The following is a 12398-nucleotide window of genomic DNA, read 5'->3' as shown; positions in this document are numbered from 1 at the left end:
ACGGGAATTAGCCTTTGATTGACATGCCTTATCGATTGAATTGAACACCTCTCAGCCGATCCCCTGGCGAGCGTTCTTCATTTCTATGTATGAAACGAAGGAAAGTAGAAAAGAAATATTGGAACAGGTAGGAAATGGAAATACCTTGCTTCGCTTCATTACTGAACAAGTCCCAGTGAAGTTGTGTGGGAATTTTCAAGAGCACGTCTTTGAGATTCAAATGAATTCTCGAGACGTCGCTTTGCAGCATACTCCAGGATTTTGGAGGCAGTACACAGGGGAAAGGCAGTGGATTTTATGCGGTACTTCAAAACTCATGGGGAACTCGCGGAGACTCAGGAAAAAAGTTTACACAGAGCAAAAGAAGTTAGACCATTCTCTCCCTTCAGAGGAGGAGCTTCGAAAATCAATAACGACTAGTACTACTCTTTCATTTTGGTTCAATCGCTGCTGGTACACAAAATCAACTCATTCTAGGGTTTATTTTGCTGCTATTTCGGTCCGGGTTGAAGTGTTGAGGAGTGTTGGTAAGAAAAGGAGCTCCAAGATCTCAATGTTTTGCCGCATCTCATAAAAAATGGCATTACTTGAGAGCAATTTGGTCGAGCGTCAAAGAGCACAAAAGCATCATTGAGCCCGAAAACGAGCCCATTTGCTTCCATGGCGTCTCAATAATAAAAACTTTTTGCCAAAAGATCTTTGAGAACCTCCAATAACTGTTATGGGAAAGAGAATTGGGCTTCGTATGTTCATATGAGCATTATCTCGTGTGATTAATTACATTATTCAAAGGAATTCAGGAGACCTTTCAAGGCTGTCAGATTCAATTAAATGAATCGTTCGAAATGTCTCTTTCACAAGTCGGTTGGTTAATGAAATCTTCCCAATGGGCTCAACGTGAGGTTCCACTATCATTCGCACACAATCAATCCTGTTTTTGTGAAAATAGATGTACCAACTCGGCCCCAACAACTCCCACAGGGATAGGGAATGCCGTTAGTAACTCTAAAATCCATGCTCTTGTTTTCAGTCCCATTGGCCTTTAGACCAAATTCCGTGTGATTGGTTGGCTGTTCCACTTTCTTGTGGCCCGTTCGTTGTTGGTAATGGAGCGTCCCCAGCCAAAGAAGAAGAGGGCCTCAATTTATAGGATAATAGGCCTGAACGAGGCCAATGGGAGCACGTACACATTGGGCACCAATTGTGAAAGAGTAATGAAGGAGTCCTTTCGAAAATTCCAAGTACCTTACCTGGGATAAAAAGGACTCCTATGAACAGAATTCATTTCAAACGACCTTTCAGACGCAATGGGTCGTTCGATTTATGCTGAAAGGGTTTATTCAAAACGGCATTCTACAGGGCAGTCAAAAAATAGTGTGTCCTAAAAAATTTCATCGTATAATGAGGGCCTTTTTAGATAAAATTTTCGCAAAAAGTCTAGGCTGGCTGTCTTTAAATAGTGTCTTCCGAAACTAAGCAATGAACCATTAATGTTTAAGATCTTCAAATGAGCTCATAGAAAAGAGATGTTTTGCGACCCTCGTGGGTGAATAAGCGAGAAATATAGTTTGCTAAAAAAAAGAATCTCATCACGTGAAGTGTTATATGGATTATTTTCAGAACAATGTCTGAGCAACTAAGCAAATTTCATTATAAAACCTTTTATCCCTGCGAGTTCCTGAATAAACAACAACAACAACAACAACAAACGAATTTTGAGTTCAGAGCGAGTTTTTTCGGAACAACACTGTAAACCGGTCGGAAAAGAATAACCTGCATCTGGCACCACTTTAAGGATCCACCCGAAAACTCTATGGAGGGGACCTTCAAAGCCAAAAACCAAGGACAACATAAGACCAGCCTTCACGATGTATTGCTCACGCAACACCAAAAGAGGGACCACCGGATCCGATTTATTTTTGTTAATACATATCAAAAACTAACCACAATTCTTGAAACTTAAGAGAGAAACCGTCTAGGTCTTTTTGAAATCGATCGGAAAGATAAAAATATGGCTGGACGTCGAGTAAACGTAATGATATCTTGAAATATGGTTTATTATTTGTGCTAGCACCTAAAGAAACCAACAAGTTAGATTTGATGGACGGAGTGCTTGTCAATCTTAGTCAATGGCACTGAAAATGCCAGACAAGCTCTCAAGCATGACATGCCTATTAAAATGCTCAATACCCAATATCCATTCTCTTTCAAAAAGCACTTCCCAAAAAAGCGTCTCGCATGAATAGTTACGTGAGTTCAGCTCTAAAGAGACGAAAGGGAATTTGAAAAAAAAAACGATGTTTTTTTTTTTTTTTAATTTCGTTGCTTTGGGAAGAAACCTAAGCTCGAAAGAGACAATTGCCTTTTTTATGATTTCAGCCAAACTATAATCAGTCCGTTTAAAAATCAGTGGTACCTTTCACTCCTCCAAATGTTGTGGCTTGTTGACGGTTGATCAAATGATCGATAGAACTCGACCACGACACTTTTTAACTGCGGGCCAGTTGAATAACGAGCCTTATTTTGCCAAACTGTGCAGAAAAAGTCTCTCCTAAAAGTTAAAAAAGTCTAGCAGGTTACAGTTTTATTTCATTTTGCTCATGTTAGGTGCACATATTCATTTTTTGGATGTGTAGTAAGCTGTTGACATTTAAGCGAATCCTAATTCTCATCTGATAATTGATCAACTGAACCTTCATTATATTTGTTTCGGACGTTTAATTTTTGTTGTTTGCCCATATCTGTCATTATTAAACCTAAGAGAAGAAGTTAAAACTCAAAACCTGGGCTTTTACCCTTTTCGGCCAAAATTTTTTGACAAAGTACCTGAATGAAACCTCATGGGGGGGGGAATACTTCTTTGTGCCTTTTTTGGCATTTTCATGCTCACTTGTTAAAACGGTAGAGTTGACATGTTTTAGTTGCTGTTGCAGTGGTTTTGACTTGAAAAAAAGGAACTTGAAATATGGTGGTAAATATGAGCAACCTTTTTGATGAGATCAAAAACTGACTTTTTTTTATTGACGAAAAATCTCACGACACCTAAATTCTTGTTTATTTCACAAAAACGTGCATTTGTTCTATTGCTTTGATTTTTTGCCAAAAAATGAGAAAATATGATATCATCTTTTGAGCATATTTTAACAAACTTTCCATTTTAACCATTTTTTTGACAAATTTTATTGTTCAAATCTCACCTTTGTACGACTGATTTTGTTTCCTTTCTTCTACCTTTTCTGTCAATTTATTTCAGCTTTAAGTTACCTTTTCTGTCAATTTTTTAAACCTTTTAGTTACCTTTTTCGCTGACTTTTTCTACCTTTTTAGGTCTAGCCATTATGCCGTTATGTTTATCCTCCTTTTTTGTATTTTACTGTTTTTCATTTGCGACCAAGCCGCTGAGCGGGAAGGAGTTTATTTTACAATTATCACTTTCTTTTTTCTTCCCCTCTTTCCACCGACAAAGCCTTGTCCGTGATTGAGAGGTTCTCGGTCCGCGTTAAAATCTTTTTTTTGAGATATACTTGTTCATGATTCAGTGCTGATTAGTCTTAACAATTTGTTCCAAAGAACTAAAAAAAATATGAAAAAATAACCCAGTATTGATTTGAATGTGACTTCACAGTGATGATGATTTGCGTTGTTGCCGAAAAGTCGTAATTTTTATCTTAAAGCGACTGAACTTATCGGTAAGTTGGTCTACTCAGGCAATGCAACCTCCCACAATTCCCCTGGGACCTTCTTCAGATATGACGGATCATATCTAAACGAGCAAATATGTTTATCATCATTACCACGTACAAGGAGTTTCTCAAACATTTTTGCCCTTTTAATGTCTCACAGCTGTTTATTCTTAACGTGACGATGGTGTGTCCAGCCAGGGTAGAGGCGTCCTTGCCCCGTACAAACATTAATATCGATTGGGGTCAAATGTCGAGATTGAATTTGTTTCGATAACAGTTGGCGTTTGTTCTCATGAAGGTAGTGCGTGGATATCTTGAGATCATGGCCAACTCTTGGAGACTTCTTGGACTCTTGCTTCTCGTTCTTAGTGACCAGATTTCCGCTGACTTCTATTCAGAGCGAGCTGCTGTGTTAGAGGCTGAAGCCAATACTTTTATGGGGTCAGAACTGACCCTATCTCCCAATGAAGAAAGGGTTAACAAGTTGCTGATGCAGATGAAGCACACGGAATTGGACTCTGCCTTCGAATCTTCTTCGTATCCTCCCGCTCAGAGTCTATTTGTGTCCAAGTCTGAGATTGAAGCCTCGAACGTGTTCCAGTTCATCCAGTCCTTGCCCAAAGGAGGAGCCATTCACACCCATGACATCTCGATAGCTTCCATTGATTGGGCCATTGCTAATTTGACCTATCGAGATAATTTGTGGGCTTGCTTCGATCACGGTTCACTGCGATTTTCTTGGGCTTTGAACCCCGACGATCAATGCACTAAATGGGATTCCTTGGCCGATCTCAGACAAGACTTGGGGAGCGAGGAAGTGGATTATCTGATCAAGCGGTACTTGGTCATCAATGTTCCCAACCCTGATGAAGTCTATCCCGATGTCAACGCCGTTTGGGAGGCATTTGGATCCGCTTTGGGAACAGTCACCACTTTGATCAGCTACGAGCCTGCTTTTCGAGACTACTTCAGACAAGCGCTTGTGGAATTCCATGCCGATAATGTTCAGCTTTTGGAGGTTCGGACAGTTCTTCCCGATGAGGTTTGCAAGGATCTGGGTCCCTGCAATAAGTTGTCCCAAACCGAAATTGCTGCCATCTACCAAGAGGTGGCCGATGAATTTCTTCAAGGCAACCCTGATTCATGTGGTACTCATATGATTTTCGCCCCGACTCGAGGGGTAACGGACGAGACCTTCTCTGAGTACATTCCAATGGCCCAAACCCTCATGGCCAACCATCCCGGTTTTTTTGTAGGATTCGACTTGGTGGGCCAAGAGGACAAAGGCCGTCCTTTAATTGACTATGCCGATGCCTTGATTGCCGCCAAACAGAGCGATCCCAAACTGAAATACTTTCTTCATGCGGGAGAGACCGATTGGCAAGGCGTGTCCACTGATATCAATATCATCGATGCCCTCCTCTTGAACACCACCCGAATTGGCCACGGCTACGCCATCGTCAAACATCCCGAAGCGAAGCGATTAGCCCGGGAACGCGATGTTCCACTTGAGATCTGCCCAATTTCTAACCAAGTCTTGGGCCTGGTTCACGATCTCCGCAACCATCCAGGAGCGGTTCTAATCCAGGAGGGATTTCCGCTCGTGATTTCCAGCGATGATCCAGCTACTTGGGATTTAACGGGCCTTTCTTACGACTTCTACGAGGCTTTTATGGGAATGGCAGGCCGAGATATGGATCTGCGTCTCTTGAAAAAACTTGTTCTAAATTCGGTCAAATATGCCGGATTTGTGGATGAAACCAAGCGACAACAGTGCCAAGATCTGGTCATGAGTAAATGGGACGCTTTCATGGATACCTTTGCATCATCGGTGGATCCTGAAATCCAGTTGATTCACAAATAACCGGCACACTATTTGAAATCTATGACGCAAGCTGAGAAGCCTGTTCCACCAAACCTTGGTTTGGTAAAATAGATGATTTCGCGAATCTGCTTCTCCTTCAACTATTTCTTCTAAAGTCAACTCGAACTTTGGTTTGCTGTTCAGAAACTATTATTCATCAAAATTTGGAAAGTTTGAACCTGGCAACTCTGTGTTTCAAGTTCTTGGTGGTCTTTGGTTGGGAAATCATCGAGGCCTCCTCGAGGTTGGAAACTTGGGGAGATCTACTGAGCAAATTTCAAACAAATTGAACAAACTTTTCCTGGCTGCTGTCCAAGAGAAATGATTGATTCTTGGATGGCTTCTATGACACTCAAAGGACATAGAAGTGCCAAAGTCAAGTCAAGTAACAACCGTGCTAAGGCTTCCACGATGGATTTGCACTTGTTCCGGAAAATGGACAACCAAATGTGGTTTGAGATTTCTTTATAACTGGCGAAATAGGGCGTGCACGAAACAGAGCTAAAGCTATTACCTCCTTTGGCCCTTAAGTGGTATTTCCCACTTGCACTCAATTCAGGAGTCTGAACAGGTCTGACAACAAACTGCTTATCTGATTCGAATCAGCTAAATCTTTTTGAAGTAATCCACATTCAAATTCGTCATGTTCCTCTTCCTTCAAATAGTCGGAACCTTTCTTTGCTCTCCCGGGATGCCGCAGCTTGGCTTCAAAACCAAAGAAAATAAAGAGGGAATGATGATCATTATCATTAATTAAACAACTTGTGACAATTGTTTCATACACGCTGGTAACAATTGGTAAATGTAATACGGCTGTGAAGGTGAATTCTAGTAACGAGTTTAGCATCTGCTAGTTGAAACACTTTTATTAATACCTAATAGATTCGCTTGATTGCCCTAGAGTGAACAACTTGGTTGTTGGACTAGATATCACTTCAATAAGTTAAAGAGTAAGTAATAAGGTAGTACCATTTAGAGTCCGTAAAACAGTCGAGATGATCATTAAACGAGGTGGGTCTCCGCTTCCATAACATATAATGAACTTTTGATGGTCAAGCCGTTTTTTCATTGGACAACAAGAGCAATAAGGGGTTTATCACTTCAGACTTAGATTTTGGATTCCAAAAAAGGAATCGGCAATCGACTTCTACACTCCTGGATTACACGAGCCCAAGTGTTTTCTACTAAGTGATGAAATAATGGCATAGTGGGGAGTGTGGGTCAGTATCTTTGCAGATTCATTCCCTCAATGGGCAAATGTTATTGCCGGAGTTTGCTTGAGTTGTCAATCTAAAGTTTTCATTGTACGTACTCGTGCTAATGGATCCTGCATGTTGGGAGCCAAATTATTGCAGTACGTTGAAAACTAACCAGGCAACTTTTTAAAGACGGCACTTGTTTACGGATTTGTTGTCGAATTTATCATTAGAGAGTTTATAATGTTTACAGCATTTCATGTATTGTGAATGAACAAAAATATGGCACTGATATTTTATTTGTTGTACGTAGGGCTGACAACTTATTACAAGCTAATGGCATTCTCATGGCAACTGAAAATCAAAATGCAGATCCACGCGTGTTCACACCAATGCAACATTCTTCCAGCAAGTTCATCTTTGAAAAAACCTGGTCCAGTAAATGGAAACAAAAATAAGTGGTGCGTGATTGAAATGGCGGAAAGTTCCATGGAGTGGGGACAGGAACCATTCAAACGTGTTTGACTCGCCACTTTCAAAGAAAGTTGTTAAAACCCGCACTGTCAACTTTATGAGTAAACAAACTCAAGCCATCTCCCAAGAGCATGAAGCACGGCAAACTTCAACAACAAAGCAGGATTTGGCTGGATTTGTTGTTCCACCATGTTGGTTGCTTCCGAGGTTGGGTTGGGGCAAACTCATTGTTCATTTTCCCCCTACATTCCTCCTCTACTGTACTATTGGTAGCTTTTAAGGCGAAGGATACAACGGCAAAGAGCCCAATGGGGGCCTTGTATCGTTGATCATGTACGAATAGGGCTACCCGAAAATACTACTTATTCCTTACCTGGCAATGAAAAGTCCTTTTCTTCATTTTTCCTGCATCATTTTAGTCAGTGAAAGCAACAGTATGATATCAAGAACAAAAATAAGTCTTTAACAAGTTACATATTCGTGAGCACGTTATGAAAGCACGCAATCCTTGACCGTGTTGACTATACTGTCATAGCATTGAAGAACTATTTGTCAATGAGTTTTGCTTAAGAATGATTTGAAGTACCTAATATGACAAGGCAACTTTGATGTCTTTGAAAAACTGCCACTAAAAAAAGAGATATATTAATTATTCCTGGAACTTTATGACAATATGCTCAAAAACCCAAGTTACAATTTAAAACTTGGCAGCAATCATTCTAAAGCCAAAACAGTTCACCAGAATAGTCTTTTCTTTTGGGGTTAGAAATTTACCCTCAATGCATTTGGTTTCTAGAACATGATAGAGAAGTAACAAAACAATTAACAACAACCCCACGGAAATTTGATGCTGAAGCCCCTGGAATTCTTTTCATCAGCTCTGGCAGATATGTTAGTCTTGCTGTATAGGCTTCGGAGTGGCATTAAATAATGCTTGTTTAATCTTGGAATATCCGTGGTTACTCCTCTTCGAAACCATCATCTTTCCCTCTTGGTCTGTTCAGTTGATATTCTCTTTTATTCGGATAGAGAGACATAAGTTTTACTCTTTGCCATAATCAACATGTTGAAAGAAAACAACAATGCTAAAAAACATTTGACTCTTAAGGATAAATTATGAAAGCAGGGGTAATATCAAATTTAGAAGTGATTAAACCAAGGAAGTAGTTCTGCATTTATCGGCGGATATATTTTTGATAAGGTGTGTAGTTGTATTGAATAAACATTCACCACCAATTACCAACTTAGCCACCAAGCTTACCAGAAGTGGTTACCCAGTCTCTCGCAACCGGCAATTACTTTCATGTCACAGTGTAAGGAAGGAGGAGGGAAGTGGGAGAGAGAACGGGAGATTGGAGGAGGGGGAGGGAGGTTCCCTGACATAATGTGGATTGTGATAACATAATGATTAAAATAAATGTGAAATCCTTTCTGATTTAAACCCCCTAATATCTTTCTATCTACTCATGTAGACATCGACTGAGGTAAATTGTTTTGTTCGCGTGTACAAATTCTAGACCACATATTTTCCACTTGATTTTAAGAGGTTCACATTTTGTAATTATGGGAATCCTTTGGACCTCCTCATTTTTCAATGTCCATCGGTGGAAAATTATTGGGCTTTGTCAAGCCAAACACCATTCAAGCTCATTCAACCTCATTGGCAATCTTTTTGGGCGTCCTGACACTGATGAGGAGAGGCACTATCTAACTGGACATAATCCTCAGACATTGGATCTTCTCTTAAGAGGGCTGGATCTAGAAAATTTTTAATCTAACGTAATTCATGGTGAGGAATTATGGCGCCCTTCTGTTTGCTTCCCGTAATAACCTTTTCATTTCAAACATATCACACATTTCAACAAGCTCAGACACCTAAAGCCTGGAGATGATCCCTTAGCTTCCCAGCATTCTATTGATCTTGCAATCAAAAGACCGTTCAAGCCAATTCTGGTATCCATTCAGACATCACCAATCACAATCATGATAATTCTAAGTTAATGAACAACATTGAAGGACTTTCCTGTTTCAATTTAATTCACACCATTTAGAAGAAAGTTTGAGAAAGAAACACTGACCCTTTACTTCTCTTATCCCTTCCTCTAAGCTCTTGTTACAGTACATCTAAGTTTTTTAACTGCTTAAAGAAAGAGCTTTGGGACCATACTTTTTGAAACCTAATAGCCGTTATTGAAAGTATTTATTGGAAAGGAAGGCCAGCCTTTGCCTGGGCACAAGAGTACATGTTAATTGTTGCCAAATCACCTTTTTTGTTCACCATATTTACGACCTTGGGTCTAATGATATGGGCTAGTTTGGAACATTTTAAAAGGCTGCAACCTACAACCTGGGTTCACGAAACCTTGTACTAATCGTCCATCGTCCAAGTGCAAATCAATGTTTTCTTCATTCCTTGAGTCATACCGTCTCTTCCCGTTCAACAGGGTCATTTTCTTGGTTTAGCACCGCTGCATCATCTCCATCTTCATCATCTTCGTCAAAGTTTTCCCACACACCTAAATCCTGGTCATCCCAAGGCCTCTTTGCGTTCATCTTGGATTTCTTCCACCAGTCTTTCAACTTTCCTTCGTTCTTGGTCGGAGATTGGCGATGGCTTTCGCCTCCAATGCCCATCAGCTTCTTATCGTCTTCCTTGGAGTTGATTCCAAAATCTCGTTCATCCGGAAACGGAAGCGGAAGATTCTGATCATCTTCCACAAAGGCGCTCTCTTTACCACGTGCTCTGTCCTTAGGGTGGAAATTGACCCCCGGGTGATAGCCACGGGTCCGGAGGTGTTTGGCTGACTTGTCATGAGCAGGAGAGGCTACGAATTGGACCAAAAACATCACAATCCCCACTATTAGAACGGATACAAGTTGTCGGTAAATGTTCGACAAATCCCACTTCCTCATGGCTGAACCAAGAACCATCAAGTGCAAAGTTGATTGGGAAGTTGGACAAGTGTACGCACAATATTCTATCACACATTTGGTGCAACAATTTAACTCATTTTTGCACAGTTGATGATGCCTCGGTCGAAAATGACAGTGGGTTGAAATAGGTGATGGCTTTCATTTAGCAATTGTGGGCTGAAAAGTGGAAACTGTGAATGGGAGTACTTATATGATCCGTCTCAATGTTATCATAGAGTAGGAATGCTCAGGGAAAAAGATTCCTCTACGTACACGGTGGTTCCCCGACCCAATCCACCCCTATAAAGAAATAGACATGTGCATTGTGACCTTGATGTAGTTACGGAAACTTGCAAACGTCTGGAGCTATTTCTTCTCTTTTCATAAGCTATGTAATCTTCGTTTCATTCGTCATCAATATACGTACAGGGTGGCGGCGAACTCGTGTCCGATTATGAAGCGTAAATTACTCTATCCAGAGAGACCTTTAACAAGTGCTAGTGACAGGGATCCTTGCTCTATCCATGGGGCACGTCAGTAATGGAGTGGAAAGCTCGGTCGAAGATCGAACTTCTTCAACCGAGGTTTTGTAGGGCTTTGCGTTACCTCCTGATCCGATGCATTCCCGTTGAGAGAGTGCTCAATGAATTCCATCTTTTTCATGAAGTACTCAACTCAGAGGCAACGCAAAACTGAAACGTCTTCTAGACTCCATGCTCCATCTTACCAATATATTCTTTCGTTTACAAGAGAAAAAGAAATAAGGGAAATAATTGTATAGCGTAGATGACTAATGCGCGAACTCTTTGTACTCGGGTTCATGGGTTCAAACCCAGCTCTTCTCATTCCCATTTCTCTAGTGGATAGCCCCTAGATTGGCGTCCCTGACACCCAAATTGGGCCGAGAGTGATAATCAGTGCGACGAAATTTATTTAGAGTAATGAAAATATAACATATCCGATGAGACAGGATGTTTAGCTAGCTCTCCTCTGACTCGCAATTAAAACACTGGATCAAAAAGTCAGCAATCATATGTCACATTTAAATAGCACGCAATCTACTAGAACTTTAAACAGACGTCATGGCCATTTGACAAACGACAGTTATCTAGATTCTTTGGCTGTTTTTTAATTTCAGAACGAAGCGTCATCATTCATTAACAAAAAATTGGTATCCTAGTTCGTAAATACTCGATGTCTTTAGCCAATCGAAGGAGCACGTCAATTGGTTTTTATCCTAATTTTGCTTGCTTTTAACAGTTACTAACTTTTTACTATGAAGGTACGATTGACATCTTGAAAGATCAGGGCGTGTCTTGCCACAGGCAAAGATCTATCTCGGCCAGTGTTGAAGCACATTGCCGTTGTTTGGTAGAGAACCATTTCATCTTCACCGGGAAATCCCATTTAGTAGATTTTACTCCGCTGAGCACCAACAACAGTATCAAGCCAAAAATAAAAACTCAGTTTCAATGGTATCAGAGGAAGACAGACTGACTACAACTGAACTGTAGTCAAATTTTGAATGAAGGTTTTAAAGCTACATCCAAACTCATGACGATACTTATTGCCGGTCAAATAATTTTAGATCTTAGTGGCTTCAATGTTTTTTTCTGAACTTCAATAACAGATGGCCTCGTATAGGGCATGTCAAGTGAAGGAAATTCAAGGAAAAATGTGGTCCGGCACCTTGATTTTTGGCATTTTGGGAAGGCCCATTGAATTTTCAATAATAGAGTGATTTTGAGCGAGTTGTGTTACAAAACCCTACTAAATGAGCGTGTTTGACGTTAATCAGTGAACGCATTATCAAATTGGCTAAATATCCCAATGATATTTGCTTAGACTAGAAGCTAAGATGATATCAATGTCAAAAGTTGATGCATGCACAGCGCAGTTTGGCTGGGCATGTTGTCTAAACCATGAACCACTGGAGTATGGACGGGGATGGTAAGGTTGAAAATTAGCAACTCCAATTCGAGTCAATGAATTAAATTCTTCTTCAAATAAGGCTGGCCCCAGATCCCGGCGATTGCGTATTTCAAATGTCAGCTCAATCAAACGACTGGGTCAAAAGTTATGCCCTCTCAAAGTGCAGTACATAAAAGCACAGAATGAATGACTTAGCCCTCTTCTGGTAATCAATTACCACAAGAGGGCTAGTTCGTTCATTCATTGAAGAGCTTTGTAGTGCCTTTTGAGACGGCATTACTTTTGATCCAGTCGCTCGATCGAGCTGAAAATTGAAATGAGTAATTGTTGTTGTCT

General features: G+C 40.5%; 1 protein-coding gene across 1 annotated transcript; it reads left to right on the top strand.

Moving 5' to 3' along the window:
- Positions 1–3866: 3866 nt before the first annotated feature.
- Positions 3867–5636, top strand: LOC131882191 (adenosine deaminase 2-like). The gene has a single exon (XM_059229257.1). The coding sequence runs from the start codon at positions 3976–3978 to the stop codon at positions 5545–5547; it is 1572 nt and encodes a 523-aa protein (XP_059085240.1). The 5' UTR covers positions 3867–3975; the 3' UTR covers positions 5548–5636.
- Positions 5637–12398: the final 6762 nt, after the last annotated feature.

The sequence above is a fragment of the Tigriopus californicus genome, chromosome 6, assembly GCF_007210705.1.
Source record: "Tigriopus californicus strain San Diego chromosome 6, Tcal_SD_v2.1, whole genome shotgun sequence".
NCBI lineage: Eukaryota > Metazoa > Arthropoda > Copepoda > Harpacticoida > Harpacticidae > Tigriopus > Tigriopus californicus.
This window is presented reverse-complemented; position numbering and strand designations above follow the sequence as displayed.